This window comes from Monopterus albus, unplaced genomic scaffold (genome assembly GCF_001952655.1).
Source record: "Monopterus albus unplaced genomic scaffold, M_albus_1.0 scaffold346.1, whole genome shotgun sequence".
NCBI classification, from domain to species: Eukaryota; Metazoa; Chordata; class Actinopteri; order Synbranchiformes; family Synbranchidae; genus Monopterus; species Monopterus albus.
Window position 1 is genome coordinate 75,234 of NW_018128226.1, and position 18,344 is coordinate 93,577.

The 18,344-nt window shown below is 43.4% G+C and overlaps 1 protein-coding gene across 1 annotated transcript in view; it reads left to right on the plus strand.

Moving 5' to 3' along the window:
- The first annotated feature begins 1,151 nt into the window (after positions 1 to 1,151).
- Positions 1,152 to 18,344, plus strand: part of grk3 (G protein-coupled receptor kinase 3) — a 56,101-nt gene continuing 38,908 nt past the window's right edge. The window contains exons 1-2 of the mRNA XM_020625111.1: positions 1,152 to 3,041; positions 15,183 to 15,259. Of these exons, the coding sequence (XP_020480767.1) occupies positions 2,929 to 3,041; positions 15,183 to 15,259 (190 nt within the window). The 5' untranslated portion in view covers positions 1,152 to 2,928. The remainder of the gene's footprint in view (positions 3,042 to 15,182; positions 15,260 to 18,344) is intronic.

The window sequence follows — 18,344 nt, forward strand, 5'->3', positions numbered from 1 at the left end:
ATGTAATTATGTAAGAATGTTAACACTGTTATATTTTTTTAGTATATTACTTGTGTGGTGTAGAAGAGAATTATTTATGTAGAGATACTGCTTGCAAACCAATGATGTAAGATGATGTCATGGGGTAGGACTGGATAAGTCTGATTTCTTCCTACTCCATTCAAGCATGTACTAGGTATAAGCAAATTGATATTGGATTAGCATTTGTTGGATATGTGTAAAATTATGTGTGTTGACATATCAACTGTCTTTCCATGCTTGAAAGAATAAATCAAATCAAATCAAATCAAATCAAACGTCTTGATCTGTGGCTCACTGTCTCAGTTAATGATTATATGGTCTATACAGTGTCATAAAATAGGTAAAAATGTCTGTTATAATTCCCTAAAGCTGAACAACAGTTCAAACACCAAATATATTTTAGTTTACTATTATATATGTTAAAGAAAGGAAACAACTCCATATATTAGAGAAGCTGGAGCCAGACAATTTCTTGATTTTATTTATGTATTTATTTATAACCCCAGTTACACCTCAGGTGCAGCATGCTTTTCCTGCACTGTCATGTTTTATTGTCTACCTTTCCCATGCACTATCTCACAGTCTGTGGGCCTGTAGGTGTACTGGAAGCATTACCATTGCTGGCCAGGAAACGGCACTGCGTTTCCATCAAAACAACACACCAGCTCACTGGGGCATCCTATCGCCTAGGAAATAATTAACTGTGTTGTAATGTTTGTAATGTTCATTGTTAGAGGAAGCTGCTTCGTGACTACTCAGATTCAATGCGACAAGCAACTTACTTAACACTGGCACATGATGAGAGGGGTAATGGCAGCCAGTGTGCATGTTAAATGACTGTAATGAGTCAAAAAGGCCTCGATGTGTCTTTCTTTATCTCAACCCCCCCACCCCTGGGAAATTTCCTGTTACTAGACTGGTCGATGCTATTCCCAGTCGTAATTCACCACTGAATCAAATGGTCCATAAGGGAAATCCTCATAGTGAAATAGTGGTAATAACGCCAGCTGTACACGAAGCTAGATTTTCATTTCTGGTTCCATAAACTACAATGTTTTGTAAAATGTCCCCCAAGAAAAGAGCAAAAATACAAAGCATTTCCTCTGTCGACACCCGGTGTGGTCCAGCTCCGCCAGGAACGACCCGCTCCGGGTTTTACAAACCTCTCCCCGCCGCAGTGGGAGGAAGTTGAACCACAAAGCGAGTTGTGCCAGTGTGCTAGCGAAAAGTATATCAGAAGTATACTGAGGGGGGTCTTCAGCTGACACATGTGCCATATTGGAACTGGAAAACGAACAACTTAATCGAGACGAGTGAACGAAACGTTTGGCACACGGCCGCTCGGGAAGTAGGGGACCGACACTTGCTTAAGATACTCAGGCGAGAGTGAGCGCCTCTAGCCTAGTCTCCGGAGGAGGAGAGTCCTCCTAACACTCGGGTTAACTGACCAAGCAGCTATGGATTATTTTGTGCCATTTTGCCCTTATTTTTGACTCCACTACACTTCGGAACACTGCTTTTCTGTTTTTGGACACGCCGCAAGACTTCCCCCATGCGAGCGTCCAGTTTACTCGCAGACGTTAGCTTAAGTAAATTTTTCTGAAATCGAGCCAGTGTTAACTGTTGGTGCCAGCTTGTGACTGTGTTTGCTACTGCCAACGAGGGCATTTTAAAGTATCTGCTGAGATTTAAAAAAAAAAAAATCCAAAATAGATGTGCGGGCGGATTAATTACTCCAGTCGTTAGTTAGCCTACTGGTTAGCAGGTTTCATTTTGCTAGCTAGCGTGGTGGCTAACCAGCAGGCGAACCCAAATATCGATATTAAGATTAGGCTAAAACGTCGCTTTCGGACGTTTGGATTTGGTCGGTGATTAACCGATTATATCCGCTTGCTTGGACAAGATTTGGTGCTAAACCTCTTAAAGTGTTAATCCACATCTTTTCTGGCGACATTTTTGCGATTGATGAGCCGATAAGGCGGAACATTTGAGCCTACACAGGAAGCCAACCAGCAGCTGCGACGGCAACATAAACAGCAGCGGTGTGTGGATTTTAGGGAATGCTAATCATGAGTCGTAGCTCGTCTTCAACCTGTGTCTGTGTCACTTTTATTTGTGCCAATACGCTCCTGCATTTTTGATGATAAGGACGCCGACCTAGCACCCCGATGGTACACACTTCACCCTGTCACCAGTATCCGTCCTCCTGAATTAACACGTGTTTTATTAATATAAAACGGGTTTTTGTCGAGGTAAAGAAGGAAACGTTGCAATTTTTTTCTGTGCAGCCACTGAAATTTGACAAATTTTCGACAGCTCGGTGGTTTACGTTTGAAGGACAATCACGAAACACATGCCGCACTTAAGACAAACTAGTCGTTTGGGCACATTTCCCACAAGAGGACCAGGGAAATCCCCAGAGACCTGTAGGATTTGACAGCTGTCTCCACATCCAGCATCTGGTGTGTGAAACCAGTCTGTGAGACCTTTCACATCACTATAAAGCGAGGAAGTCCTGGACTCAAACCCAGACCTTCAGTCCTTTCCTTGCATTATTTCCCCCCGCTCCTCACAAGACGTCAGATTTTTTTAACTAAATGGGATTACAAGGACGGTGACCTAGCGGGCCTGCTGACTGGTTTTTGAGTAACCTACCACCCAATGTTTTCCCTCCTGAATTTCCTTTTTGTGTCACAGTGATGGTAGTTTGAGGCGAAGTGCACAGACTACAGCCGGAGACAACGACACCATTCCCGTGGATGGTCAGCCCTGCCGTGCGCTCAGCTGGCCCTGTCACGCACCTAGGCCCTTGATGTTGGACATATCTTGTCAAAGACATTGTTTTTAATTCCCTAAGACAAAACCCATCCCCGTTTTTTATTGATTTGGTCGTCCCAGGGTCGAAAGATGGCGGACCTCGAAGCAGTGCTCGCCGATGTCAGTTATTTGATGGCGATGGAGAAGAGCAAATCTACTCCAGCGGCCCGGGCGAGTAAGAAAATCATCCTGCCTGAACCCAGGTAACCACATTTACAAAACAATTGATGTTGTGCTGTGGCTCATGCTTTTGTTCGATTGCATGTCAAATGGATGATCTTTTGCGCCTGCCGTGCAGCCATATAGGGAGACGGAGGCGCGCTTCCTCTCAAACCTGTGACTTGCTCTATGTAGATTCTGAGGGAAATATGACTGATTTCTACAAACATGCTGCAAACTGCGGCTTCACGAATCAGTAAACCACGCATTGCCCTAATGAGAGTGGTATTTATACCATCACTTAGTAAGAAGTTAACCTAGTGTAAGCCTTTAAGAAGATCCTCTACAGCTTAAGGGCAGCAGGTTGTGATGCAGATACACATAGAATGTGTCTCATGACACTGTCATGTTTTTCCCCAAACAGTACCAAGCGTTACCGATGGCTTTTCCTTGCTGTCTGTGCGCCAAAGTGATCTGTCAAACAGCCCTGGTTTGCTCACAGGCGTGCAGTGCATTCACTGAGGTTGCTGCTGTGGGCACTGTAAGCCTTTGATGCAGTTGTACTGTGCAGATCTTTATCCAGAACCCCTGCTCTTCAGTGCTGTTTGCAAGCACCCACCATCAGTCCAGACCACAGCTAAAGTCTTGATTTAAATAATGCACCCACCCTCCAGCATCTACACATAATCGCAGAGCCTTCTGTCCCTGCTACACAGCTCACCAGAGGCTTGAGGATGTGTCCTCAGACCAGGTTATGGGCATGTAGCGTGTGACTTGATTGAAGAGGATGTGGTTAAAATTTGTTTATTAACATAGTTGCCTTTCAGAATGGTTTGTAAATGTGACAGTGCTGTTTTGGTTTAGTCAAATGATAGCCATTGTGTGAACAGCAGCTCTGTGTAGAGCAGATGTCAGCTGTCAGTTTGCGCCACTGTCAGGTTTAATTTGTGTTCATCATGTTTACAGTTGTTACCTTGTACTACACACGTTTATTAATCACAAACAGAAAACTGTTGTTGACACACCTACACATGTGTAAAAAGTGTCAGTGTTGCTTAAACAATGACAATATTGTATCCTTGAGTGATTTTTGGAGGAGAGCGGCCAGTCACTTACTGACCTGCCTTGGCAGATCAGAAGAGAGCAGTGATCCAGATGGTGCGTTTCTATAACCAGCTGAGATCATTTAATGGTATTCTATAATGGCTAATTAAATGTGCTAGGATAAGATCAATTGCCATTCATATATCAAGATTTAGAAGCATATCAAATAATTCAAATAAATGTTTACTTATTTGACAGATTTGCTTTAAAGGGCCTTTATCTGTTACACCTCATTTATCCATTTATCTATCATAAAAAGCAGAAGTGCCCTGCTCTCCTGGCAGGTTTGAGAAAACATTTTCACTTTCAATTTATAGGCAAAAAGCCTCAGTTTTTTATTGAATTCTCCCCTGACAACAGCTGTTTAGATTTCCCTACTCAGCATGTTGGTTAGCACAAGTCGACATCAAACTGCTAGTGATGGTTGCCTGAAAACTGGGGCATCGAGCGTGTCGAGTACTCGAGGCAGTGAAAAGTGAAACTCTCTGTTTAGGCCTTTATCAGTTAGAGTATGACGCCATTGATCAAGGAAGTGCTTCAAAGTTGGCGGGATGTTTGAACTATAAGGGGTAGAGGCGGGGATCACAACGTTCATGGGCTCGTAGTATTGGAGATTAGTGCGGCTTGATTGTTTGTATTATGTGGCATCAGCACCAGACAGGACTTTTTCACCAGCATGGGAACATTTCAGTTTAATTTCTCTCTTGGAGGTAAACTGTGTGCATATGCTACATCTGTGCCATGTGAACAGACGAGCCCATAGTTCTAGAGCAACAAATACTGTTTTTACAGAAGAAGGGTTAGTCCCCACATTCCTGCCAGTCTCACAAGTGCATTCACTACACACACCCTGGGCAAATAGTAAAGTATTGTTTATGAGCTATAACAGTTATCTCCATTTCCCCACTTCCCATGTCTGCACTGTCACACAATCAGTCTTCTCAGGCGTGGACTTGCACAGCCTCACAGAACATGCTTGTTTTGTTTATTTTAACAAGAACATTTAGTGAACTGTATTGGAGATGTGTTCCTCATATTTCTAAAGGTAAAAACTTACTGCTGTGGTCACACATGAGGTTTTAAGTGTATTACACAGAGAGGAAATAATAATACAATCAACGTGGGAATCAAACCCATGTTTCACATGTAGTGAAAACAATGTCATGTTTTACCTGTTAGGCTACATCTAGAATGTTTCTTCAAAGCTTATAGTTTCTTTCAAATATGGTACCATATCTTCTCTGTGCCAGTTCAAAATGAACTTTGTACTACATCCATTTCACATCCTCCTCAACAGTTACTGCTTGAAATGTTGTGTGCACGTACATCTTAGTAGCACTGTCTATCTTGAGCCCTTCCTGGCAATTTGACCACGTCAATTCAGACGTAGTTGGTTAGAGAGCAGTCAGCTGTTTGTCTAGGCCCAACCAGGTAAAATTGCCGGTCACACTTTGCCAGCTACCTGCCTCGGTGCTTTATTCAAATATGACAGCTAGATGTGAAATAGCAGGCAAATTCCTGTCTGAAAGGGCTTTATTTCTGCACACAGGTTCGTGTGGTGACTTTTTTCGACATTAGGTGGTTTCGTGGTCACTTAAAGCTTTGACACATGAACCATTTTTTGCTTCACGCTTCGTGTGAAACGTGGTGGAAGTGAGTCAGAGTGGACCCAAAAAATTCAAGACAAGTTTGGCTTTGGTGTTGCTACCGTATTAAAAACTGCCACAGCAGAAGCAAATTCAAATGCCAGCAAACAAAAGATGAATCTGGTGTCAAAACGAAACTGTACGTTGGCCGTCTGGACCTGTTTTGGTTTTAGAGGATGCGCGGAAGGAGCAGGTAATGTGGCAACTGTGCCTGGCTAAGGTAGCGACCACACATCAGGGGATTTTTGATGTTCAGAACATCGTTTTCCTATGGAGCATTCCTTCAAGAATCTAAAAGCCTCACCAGTGGCTGCATTAGAGGAAATCCGTTTGAACCAACAGGGCAAACACTATAAATTACTGGTCATAGAGAGGGAGGTGAAAAATAGAAAAAAAGTTCAATACAGTGCTAACTGAACATCAGTATATAGCTTTACTTATTGTTTTTGTTGATCCCTGTTAGTCTGTCCACTGAGTTTCATGGTCACCAGTTTCTAGTTCAGTTGGTTCAATGTGAGTAGCAGGTGTGCATAAGGAGCAGCAGAATGTTCAGTGACATTGCAGTAATGTCAGTCAAAGTGTCAGATTGTCTCATTTGCAGCAGTGCCCTGGTATGAGAGAATAGTGATAATAGCAGCAGTTGTTCAGTAGGATGCAGAACAGGAGGAAGCTGCCGCTCAGCCTGGTGGTGCTGGCCCTAATGCTGTACAGCCTCCTGTCTGAAGGGAGAGGGACAAACGATCTGTTAGCTGGATGGGTAGAGTCCCTCATGATGCTAGAGGCCATTTTCCTGCACCTGTTTTTGTAAATAGCACTGATGCTGGATAGGCTGTTGCCAGTGATCCTCTGTGCAGAGTGGGTGCTGGTGATGCAGGAAGTGAGGATGCTCTCTTCCATACGTCCTTCTCTCCTTCCACAGCTGTAGTAGGAAATGAGGACTGATCAAATTGTGCTATTCTTCGGTTAGATTTGGTGGACTACCACATCTAATTTCCAGTATCTACTGAAACCAAAAGAATCATACCTACACTCAAAGGTTATTAACGGTCATGGCCAAAAAGATTGACACCCCTGCATTTCTGTCAGATAATGCACCACTTATCCCAGAAAATTGTTGTAGTCACAAATTATTTGGTATTTTGATGTTTCTTTCCTTTGTTTGCATTGAAACAGAAAAACCAGGAAAAAAAGCCTGATACAATTGCAAAATATTCCTCTGACTCCGTAAAGCCTTAAAAGAACCTTATAAAAAAAAATAAAAAAATTCCTGGACTAACTGCTCACTGTAGTTTGTATCACAGTTGTGGAAACTGTATTTGATGGGGCCTATTTTCAGCAGCGGATGAATCTACATTTGGTCTAGAGTATTTGTAGCAGCAGGATGGTGTGTTTGGGACTGTGTGTGTTCACGGTGATGAAGGAACATGTCACCCTGTGCAACGGTGTGGACACTGATGTGGTTTAATAGTTTCTCAACACAGTGGAGCTCTGTGGCCCAGAGGAAGGAGACGTACCAGGCTACGATATATACACACACACACACACAGAGGACTCATTAGATTTTCTCCTTTTTGTGTCCACACTGCAGGATGATCAAAATGCCATTTTGGGGGGCTTCTTTTTAGATACTCTCCCAGCACATTAGGAACCACGAGTGACATAAGTGTATGTCTACTGGTCAAACACTGAGACAATTCAGCAAACTGCCATTTTTAAAAAGAAACGTCCCCAGCGGCAGAGGGTGCTGCAGTCTGCCAACAGAAGTTTCTACAGAAGCTTAGTGGCTCCTTGTACACTTAACGACAATAAAATTTAAAGAAAATCCTTAGCGGCAATATGACGTCGGCATGTGCCAACCATTGCGAGTTTGTTGCCTAATCAGTTCAAGACATGTAGTCCTCGGGGAAGCCCCGCCAGTGGGATAGTCCCTGGAACTGCTTGGTCAGAAAGTGCCTAATAAGAAAATACTGAATGTCACCAGCCTGATTCTGTGCATGAAGAAGCACTCAGATGGTTTTATCAACGTGTATTTTCACAACTTGAGTTTGTGTGCTGTTTCCAGACATACACATTGAAGAGCTGCACTTGACCATTAAATGAGCTGCTTTTATTAAGTCTGTACATGTGTATGAAGTTGTACTGTGGGGGTTCTTCTGCTACCTAGGTGATGGTAAACACCTTACTGATCGGTACTGAGCGGTGGTGTGATTACATAGTGATGCCAGTGGAGTGGAGTTCCAGCTCTCCTTCACATAGACCGATAGGGTATACATACCAGGTTTATGCTGTGTTTAGTGCCACTGGCTGGCAGCCTGATCGGGATCGGCTTGTTGGGCACTGTAACTGTGTGCCACTGCCCCTCAGCAGATGCCCAGTCAAGAGTCCGTGTTGCAGAACATTGACACTAGAAGTTAATCCCAGATTCATTCCAACTGAAGACTCCACCAAGCCATTTGACTTGATTAGCGCGTTATCAACCAGAGAGGAGGCAGTAATCGGTGAAATCACCTGATAGGTGTATTACCTGCATATGCATAGTTCATACCGTCTTTGGCTTCATCGTTGAGAGGCGGTTTCAGATGAACAAGCACGGCATACTGCTTTCGTGAATGTGGTTTATTAAGTGACTTTTGGTTAGATATGAGCTTTTCTTGTTTTTGCCCACTATGCTACAGGAGCTCCAGCTAATGGACTGCTGAGTAAATCAGACACCAAAACAAGACAGTAATATGAAAACCCAGCAAATGTGCATATTACTGCGAGTAATAATAATGACCCAGCTGTCATCATGGCAGCTAAGCCATTATTCTTACAATAACACATCCAACATAGCTGGATGAAATGGCAACATTTCTTCCTGTGCAGCCTTATCTCACATATCATTATCACGCTCGAGCGCTTCAGAGGAATCACTTTAATTTGGAATGGTTTGTTAAAGATCTGTGAATAATGCAGCCAACACGAGAGGAGTGAGATGAAAGACGGAGCATATATCTGTGAAACTAGTGCCTGAAAATAGCTGAACTTGATAAGACCAGAGGGATTGTGTGCAAACTGACAAAGTTTTATGTATACACAGCTTTAGCAGTTGTGCATGTGTGAGGCTTTCAGGAGCATGCTCGTTGGGGGCCAGTCAAATGTGGCACAGTGGAGATAGCGTGGCCCTGCTACATTCTCAGCAGGCCAAGGCTGTGGCAGAGAGGTGAGAGTTTGACAGCAACACTGGAGGAAGCTGAGATGAGAGGCAGGGAGGTTGGACTGCCCACCGTGGCAGATCAGTCCATATGAAACCAGACGTAACAAAGATATACAGGAGGTGAAGGGAGAACGGACTTCGAGTCTCAGAGGTTCAGGGTTTGTGCTACTGAGGGCCTTAAATCACAAGATGTCCTCTCACTACATCCCTCATTTTTACATCTTATCAGCTGTAGTTAACAACATATATCAACTATAAAATAAAACTGTTGGCTTTTATCTAGTAAACACGCATTGTAAGTTCAAGTACATGTTCTCGGTCAGAAGTGGTTTGTTAGAGCGTAAAAGGCCACTCTATTGTTTTAATATTTAAAAAAATTAGCCAATGCATTGTCATGTTCTTGCTCAAAAAGACCAACAGAGTGGCGACTTTAAGTCTGAGAAGAGAGCATTGGCTGAACAGAATTTACACATGTGCATATTAACCATGCATTTTACCCCAGGATTTGAGTATTGCACCTCAGTTGACTATTACATAGTCCCTCATACTTTCACCTAGCTTATCCCTGCAGTGATGTATTGTACTGACCTACAGCTAGCGCCTGTCCACACTCATCTGGACAAGACTGACACTTTGTACGAGGTCAGTGTATGTACTCTTAAATGCAGTATTTTCATCATCTTAATCAAGATTTCAGAAGCAGCAAAAAGCAGCTCGTGTCGGTCTAGCAACATTAGCTAGTGTTAGGCAAGCTAATATGTTATCTCAGCAGCCAAAGCACAGACTGACAGTTGTTAAGCTGACATCAAAATAAAATTAGGAGTGTAATGGTACACAAAAACTAAAGTTTGTTATGTACCTCAGTTTTGAAGTCATGGTTCGGTTCATTTTCAGTACAGTAAGGGGAATTTAATTGAATTTTAACGAAATGTTAAATAAATGAAAGTAAAATAGTTTAATACTAAGTGGCAGACCAGAGTGAAATAAAAAAGAAGCAAATAAGACTCCTTATCTACTTGTCTGTAACCTTAATGGTAAGGGAGGGCCTGCTAGCTCTGCCTTGTTGTTTGCACTGGACATTTCACTCTGGTCCACCAATGTTAACCACTGATGTTAACTTGAAGCTGGCATTCAGTACACATCTGTACCGAATAGGTTCAGTGCGAATACCCTTACACCCCTTAATAAAATACAAAGTAAAACATAAAAAGTACATCTGTATGATTTACAAAACAAAATGAGGTGATATTAAGTCTCATATCATCTTATATCACTCATCCCGTCCCCATCGGATAGAGCAGTAGCTCAGTAGTAAAAACCAATCTTCCTCGATCGAGTGCTTCTTCATGCACAGAATCAGGCTGGTGACATTCAGTATTTTCTTATTAGGCACTTTCTGACCAAGCAGTTCCAGGGACTATCCCACTGGCGGGGCTTCCCCGAGGACTACATGTCTTGAACTGATTAGGCAACAAACTCGCAATGGTTGGCACATGCCGACGTCATATTGCCGCTAAGGATTTTCTTTAAATTTTATTGTCGTTAAGTGTACAAGGAGCCACTAAGCTTCTGTAGAAACTTCTGTCACACACCCTCTTAACATGCAGCCTGTGTCCTTTTTCAGGGAGCCATGGTTTCTCGTAGACACATCTTGCCTACTTTCAACTCATTTTCAGTATTTTAGTGGCTTGTTTCTGTCGCTTTTCTCATTCTTGCAGGTCGTTTGGCAGCAGCGAGAAAAGATCGCAGTGTTAGTATTAGGGCTGGCAGGATTTTATCTCATCCTGCGATCAGCTGCACACGCGTCACCTCAGAGCAGCAGGTTGGTGGCAGAATTGACTTCTGTTTTAATTATATTTCCCCTCAGGAGCAAAGGCATTACTGTAACAAAGACAACCAATGCAGAGCAGACCTCTCAGGCAGCTGGGATACAGCGGAAGTTTTAACCAGATGAGTGTTTCATTTTGAAATTTCTGTTTTGGCAGCGGGTTAGGACGGTCGGTGTATTTTTGTAATTGCGGAGTCAGCTTCTAATGATCTGGCAGTTCAGCTGAAGAATCTATGTGGATGGTGCCATCGTGTTATAATCACACAGGGTGCTAAATCCTGAGAGTCACATTGTTACTACTGTTGCTGTGCTTCAGCCCACACTGACGTAGCCTTGTTTTAGCTTTTGAGTACAAAACAGTGGCAAATGCTGGGTTTTAAAAACAATAAAGGTGTCTAAACCCAAACTACAACTACATTACAATCATTGCAGTGCCTCAGGGAATTAACAGGAAATGTTTGCTTTGCACAGTTTGTCTTGTGGACTGCTCCGTGGACACCTCCTAAAACCTACACACCAGGCAGTAGCCAGAAAAACAGGTTTCAAAGCCTAACTGGTAAAGAGAGTAATTACATGTCTAGAGGCTTAAATGGGCAGAAATAAGTGTTCTTCCTTTCTGATCGGGTCGTGTTTTTGTCCTCGGGTATGAACTGAGCTTGTTAGGTGATACTGACGGCGTCAGATGTGACGCTGCTTTTTGTCTGACTGTGAGAAGACACAAAGTTGACCTCTGAATCTTTAATTATTGAGGATCAGATTGAATTCTCAAGTAAAATTCAATATGTTACAGCTTTGACACTAAGTGCTGTGTGGTATTTTATCAACACAGTTCAATTACATGCCCACAGAGCAGCAACAGAAATGTCAGTGACATCCTGTTAGTGTGTTTAAATATTGACACATCTGCACACTTCCTGTATTGTGAAGTGGTGACCAACACAGTGTTGTTTCGCTGTGTGCACAGAGATCAGCAGCTCAGGGTATTTGTGCTTTTACTTGACTGGAAATTTGAAATGGTTCTTGTGAAAAGAAGAAGAACTGATGAGTTGTGCTAGTGTGGATCCTGTACGCTGCAGGGAGCTTTTACTGCTGCTCTCTTACTCGTGTCAGACCTCAGCACTGTACCGCATACACAACATAACTGTAGATATGTGGGTTTCGGGACGTTTTCATTACAAATACTAGTATCTACTGCAGTACAGGCCCATGTTTTCAGAATTAGCTATGTGGCCTGAGCAGCTTTCCTGTTGACGGTCTGTTGTGGTAATCATGAAGGAAGTAAAATAAAAAAAAAAGTCAGACTTTTAATGTAAGCACTGTAGGGGTGCAGCTAACTATTTTTGTTTTCACATAAAGCAAATAATTTCTCAATTATTTAATTGAGCAGGGAAGAATGCTTTTTTTTTTCAGGTAACCCTTATTAAGTACATGGAGATATAACAAGTGCCCTCATTTAAAACCTGACATCAGATGTTTGGAGTTCAACTCAAACGATTTATTCAGTTATCAGGATAATTGCCAGGTAATTTTCTGTCACTCAAGTCTAATGCACTGACATGCTGTTAAGGGCGTTTCTGGGGGATGTATAAGTGTGTTAGATAATCTTGTAAGGGTCTCCCAGCATCAGGTGCTGCTTTGTCATCACTGCCATAGATTTTGGGGGTTTAAACAACAGTTGCCTGTGGAAGGGTGGAAGAGGCTTTTGACTTATTAAGATGGTGTTTGCTTTGAGGTAAATGTGTTCTCCTTTAAGTGAGCTAACAGCTGGTTCATACTGGAGCAGACATAATGGAGGGGAAATATGTGACTGCAGCCAAAAGCAAGGCGCACTGTGGCTGTATCCACCCACTCAGCTAGCATATAGCAGGTACTAGCATAGGACACAGCCATGCTAGCACTTGTCACTGTTCAAGAGCACACAATGTCTTTTTGTTTCCTGACTTCCCCGCTGCAGTTAGACCACGATCACTGACTCCCAGTCCCCCCTGTACTCTGCTGCAGCTCCCTCTGGAGCAAATGCGCACCTCCTCAGAAATGTGTCGATGCTGTAGCGGCTGTCAGGACGCAATACGAAGAAAGGCTCAGTAATTTCTTCCTCTTTAGTAAAATCAGATGCGTTTTGTGGGCACGTGGAGCTTCACACCTACAGCAGATACGTTGGTTCTGAGTGTCTGATTGTTGTGTGTTTTAAAGATGGCACATGTGAGTGTGTTTAATGAGCTCTGAGTTTGTTCACTCAGATTATTTTTTTCATGTCACTTCTCTGACTGAAGGGCTGCTCAAAGTCCAACACCAGTGTTTGTGCTACATTTATACACTTGTGAGAGCCACCACTCATGAATTTTCAGCGTCACAGCGATCCCCTGTAGATAATGTTGCCTTATTTATCATTGTGTACCAGCAGCGGTTCTGTCACTCAGACTGCATCGGCACAGCAGGAGCCTCTTTGTCTGCTGCGGTCATCCGCTCCCGTAAGCAAATGTTGATGGATAAAGCTGCTGTTGCTGAGGATTGCTGTGGTGAAAGTGATGAAACCTGTTCGCAGCACGGTCAGAGTATTATTCAGAGTAACACAGGAAGTGTTTAGAATATGAGGTTGCTGTTGAGGTTTTAATGTGAAAATTCAGTTGGCACCCATAATTCCCAGGTTACCTTTATTGTATTGGGTGGTGAAAGACATCTTAGAGGGATACTATACAAACAGTTTGCACGGTGAGATAAGTGAAGTAAAGTGTTCTGTGTAATTTGGCTGAACTAAAAAACCCAAAGCACAAGATTGACTTTTTTTTTTTTTAAAAGCACCTGATGTTTCATTACCAGTGTCCTCACCCACAGCTGCACAACACTCTGCAGCTACACTAACCATTCATACTGTACTGGTAACTTTCGCCCCTCCAGTACCTGTTTTTAGTCCAAGTAGGCAAGCCGTTTACAGTAAATACTACCAGAGCTCCAAAGTGCTATGGCTTCATACATATAACCCAGAGTCAGCTGCTGATGATTCAGTGGGGCACACAAACAGGCCTGCTCTAAAAGAGGAAGTGTTTACTTCCTAGGTTCTTGTTCCTGTAGCTGCGGCTGCAGTCGAAATGCTGCATCCACCCTTTATTCCCACTCTCCTATAAAAGTCTGCATGCACTGGCCCAGGTTGCATTCACACAACCTACTAGGAGGCTCTGACTGTAGCAGTTGTAGTACAGGTTGTAGTATTTTATTGGATCACAAAATTGACAAGTTTCAATAAGAATGCATTTCAGATGGAGGGATATGTAGGTTTTATTATTGTTTTAGCTACAGAGCATGGCTGTAACGAGAAAGCTGTCTGTGCTACGTATAATATTCATGTATCAATACTGGTTTTAAAGAGTCTTGTTATGCATCAGCAGTTTGACTCTTACCAAGACTATTGAACATGTAGAAATGTGCATAATTCTTTGTAAATAGGTGCTGTCATTGCTAACTTTTTATGCACTGCATTTTACAGACAGTCCCATAGACCTGCTGTGTATTTACATCTCAGCCAGTATAAAGACCATTCGTACTCCTCAGTGCTCAATATTTCACCTTGACTGATTGTGAAGATGCCTGTTATCATGATATGTGCCCTTCATGAGTTAACCAGCTGTAATGCACACGTGCTTAGTCAAATGCAGAAGTGTTCTGAAGTCCCCATTCACTCTGTTGCATCTGTAACTCGCACACAAGGCAGCTCAAGGTCAGCCAGCAGTTTTAGGATTATCAAGCCATCCAGAAATCACTGGATTATCAACCAGCCATCACACCCATTTTCTTCAGGAAACTTCTATTTATATCTATGTACTTGGACTTGAACCTGGAGGTAAAAGGTTATTTGTGACTGTGTAGTTTGTCTGCTGATGGAGGACAAAACAGCAGCACCTAGCCACAAGAACAAACTGGGCAAAAAGAACACCCACTATCACAGTGTAAATACTGGAGAAAGTCTAACCTAGCTGCCAGGAGCCAGAGGTTGTTCTCGCTTGTACATGCTCAGTCTCTGCCTGCCAAGGTGTCTGTAGGTGAACGCTGGGCGCCTTGCTCTCATGCATGTTGGATGCTGATGTAGTGTTAATGGGTTTGTACAGCGGGTGCTAATTGATTCGTCCTCCCCGATCTCATTCTCATTAACACCCGTTCCCAGGGTAGCTTGTATCTCTCCAGGTGCCCCCGCAGCCTCCCGTGTGTCCCTCCTCCCTCCCTCCCTGCAGCTTCGCTCTGTCAGGGGACAGGTGGCATGGAGAGAGCCAAAGTGAGGCCGGGATCACAGATGGAGGTGGAGGAGCATGGGACCGGAGCCTCTGACATCCACTTATTGTTGCATCTGGCTGTGTGAACTGGTAATGACATTAATCCACTTCTTCCTCTCTCCACCCCCACCACTTTGTGTTCACAGCATTCGCAGTGTGATGCAGAAGTACCTCGAGGAGAGAGATGAGCTGACTTTTGACAAAATTTTCAACCAGAAAATTGGTAAGTCTCTGTGTTTTTGCTTCAGAGAATCTGATGAAATGCAGTAGACGCTGTGATTGGATGACTTTCTCTTGCAGAGGGATGACAATGCTCTGCACAGACAACTCCATAAAACAGTTGTTGAACTCTGTCCTGTTTGATTGTGATCACATTCACACAACCACTGTATTTTTGTGTGTGTTTTGCCAGTGTCATCCAACCACAAAACGAAGTACAATGTGGTTCCATTAATTCCATTGTTGCTGCTATGTGGTACTTTTAGCCTTGGAAGCAATGTGCAACTCCTGTACTCCCACTGGATGTTACATCTACTACACTGATTGCTTGTGGTTGGAGGTGAGCTGAGTGCTCTTATTGGTCTCACTGGGGGTTCTTCCATTACTGTTGCTGGTCCTGAGATCACATAGAGGATTGACCACGAACACAACAGTTTCTTTAAACCATTCTGCTAAGGATGAACCACCTGTTGCTCTAATAACACAGTATTGCCTTTTTTTGCACGTTGACATTCGGTGCTTCAGGAGACTCAGTCCTGAAGTACCAAATGTCCCAGACTAGAATTTCTGATGGTGTCGCCATTAACTGTTTAATACAGATAACCCCACCGTTACTTCTGCTTGCAGACATATTGGCTCTAGTTGTGAGGTGACTTTTTGTGTTTAGTGTAAATGCGGAGGGTCATTTTTCCTGTTTCCTCCTGCCCTCCAGTCGGCGGCAGCGCCTCTGTGCTGGCTCCTCTGAGTGTTTCGGCTCTGAGCACACACGCTGTGTGCCAGTAGTTTTGGCGTATCAGGGGACCACGGTCGCCCTGCAGGCTTCTACTAGGTTTACTTACTGTTCTAGTTCTCAGCAGCCCTGTGAGAATAGACTGTGTTAATTCACCCTGTCTCCTCTTTGTCTTCAGCGCTGCCTCCATCAAGCTTGTTGCTCTGTTTCTCTTACACTTTGTGTCGTCACTCCATACTTCCTCTCTTCTACTGTGTGTGTGTGTGTGCGTGCGTGCGCACGTGCTCATGCTAGACATCGGTGTGAAGCTTATGACACCCATCCAGTAATCCACTGACCTTCCCACGTGAATTTTATGATTTGAACTGCGCTGAAACCCTCAACAGAATATTAGTTGCCAGCTATTTTGGTAACTGATTAATCACTTGAGTCATTTTTCAATTACAAATACTAAACATTGGCATGTTTCAGCTTCACCAGTGTGAGGATTTGCTGCTCTTTAATTTATTTTTTTCATTTCATTGTAAACTAAACATCTTTGGGGTTTGGACTGTTGGCCGGACATGTTGTTTTCTGTTTTACAGGCCAAACATTTCAGGGTCCCAGTTCGTTATCCACAGTTCTCTTCAGTTTCACCCAGGTCGCATAACAAACAGAACATTTTCTCTGCGACAAAAACCCCTGAATCCTGTTCCTGCAGCTGATGGGTATGAATGTGAACATCACTGTTTACACAGAGGTCATTGACCAACAGACAGTTGTTCCTCTGTGTAATGACAGATTTGAGCTGAGCATCACCCATATTATACTAAATGACGACAAATGAATTGTACAGAACACAGACATCCACCCACCAGCACAGCTGTTCAGTCGTGTTCACATCTCTGGTCCAAAGTCAGGACATCTCCCATTCATGTTCGAGGTTTGTCGGTTCCCGTACCACGTCACCACAGCTGCTGTAAACCTGTAAACACTTGAATGGCTCTGTAATGATAATGATGAACTGATGAGTCATAAAATGGTACAGAAGTGCTCATCACAACTCCCCAGAGCTCAGCAGGATGTCTTCAAATGATCTGACTCTCAGTTCACATCCTAAAAATCTCTAGTTCACAGTAAGAAAATCCGATCACATCTCATAAGCTGGAACCAGAGAATGTTTGGCACGTTTGTTTCATAAACTGCTGATGAGTTTCTGTCAGCTAATTGATTGATTTGAGTCAAAGTTTCAGTGCTGCCCTGCGTCACTGCTAATGGATGATGGGTTTTATGACCACACCATTACCTGGCTCTCATCTCCCCGTCTCCCTCGGAGCCAGAGCCTGGTTGCTGCTTGTCATTAGTCCAGCTCTCAGGTCTCATTAACTCGTCTTCTAGAAAACACTTGTTATCAAGTTAGTCAATGTGCCCGCACCTCTGGGAAATTACATTCCAGTTAATCAACATGCAGTCGTCCTCTGCTTAATTCCTCTGGTCTAAGAGTTGGCTTGGTTTGTTGCAGGGAGCTGAGCACGTTTTTCTTTGTTGCACTCATAAAAGCAATATTTCCTCATAAAGTCGAAAGTGTTTTTGCTTTAACAACTGAGGTATCTGTCACCGCTGATTGTGCTTTGCACAGACGTCCCTGTACTGGTGAGTTGAAGTCTGTATTTTGTGTGATTGTTGTCAGTTAATGTCTGTATTTGTGGCGCTCAGCTCAAATTGTTCATTATGTAGAGGGAAAGGTTTCTCTTGAAGTTTGGTATAAAGCTTAATTACAAACATTGTGCCATGACTATAACTGCAGCACGTAGCCTTATGTGAAGCAGAATTCAACTGAAAGTCAAAAGATCTCTGTGTGCACAGTGATGCTCACTTTCATTACCGGTGGCTATGGAAAAAAAGACTTTCAGCAGACACAGAGGTTGGTTGTTGGAGCAGCTAACTCAGTTTTGATCTACTGATTGGAAGAAACAAGCCAATTTAAGAGTTGTTATTTCTATTAGTCCACCTAGAGCAACGACATGTCACAGCCACGCTTGTCACTAGTGCTGTATCAACGTTCTTCAGGTTGACTCTGATGGACCAGTTGTGGCCAGTGTTGCAAATCACTTGGATCTGATTGGACTGGGCAGATCGTGCTGTTTGTTGTGCTCAGCATATATATGTGTATATAAATTCCCAGCTCGCTCCCACTTTGGGGCGGTCTTGTATTCCTTCAAGCTCAGGTCCTCTACCAGAGGCCTGGGCTTGAGGGTCCTGCGCAGTATCTAGGACTGCACTCTTCCGGACAGAGATCTCAGATGTTGTTCCTGGGATCTGTTGGAGACACTCTCCCAGTTTCGGGGCCAAAGTCCCCAATGTTCCTCCTACCACCGGG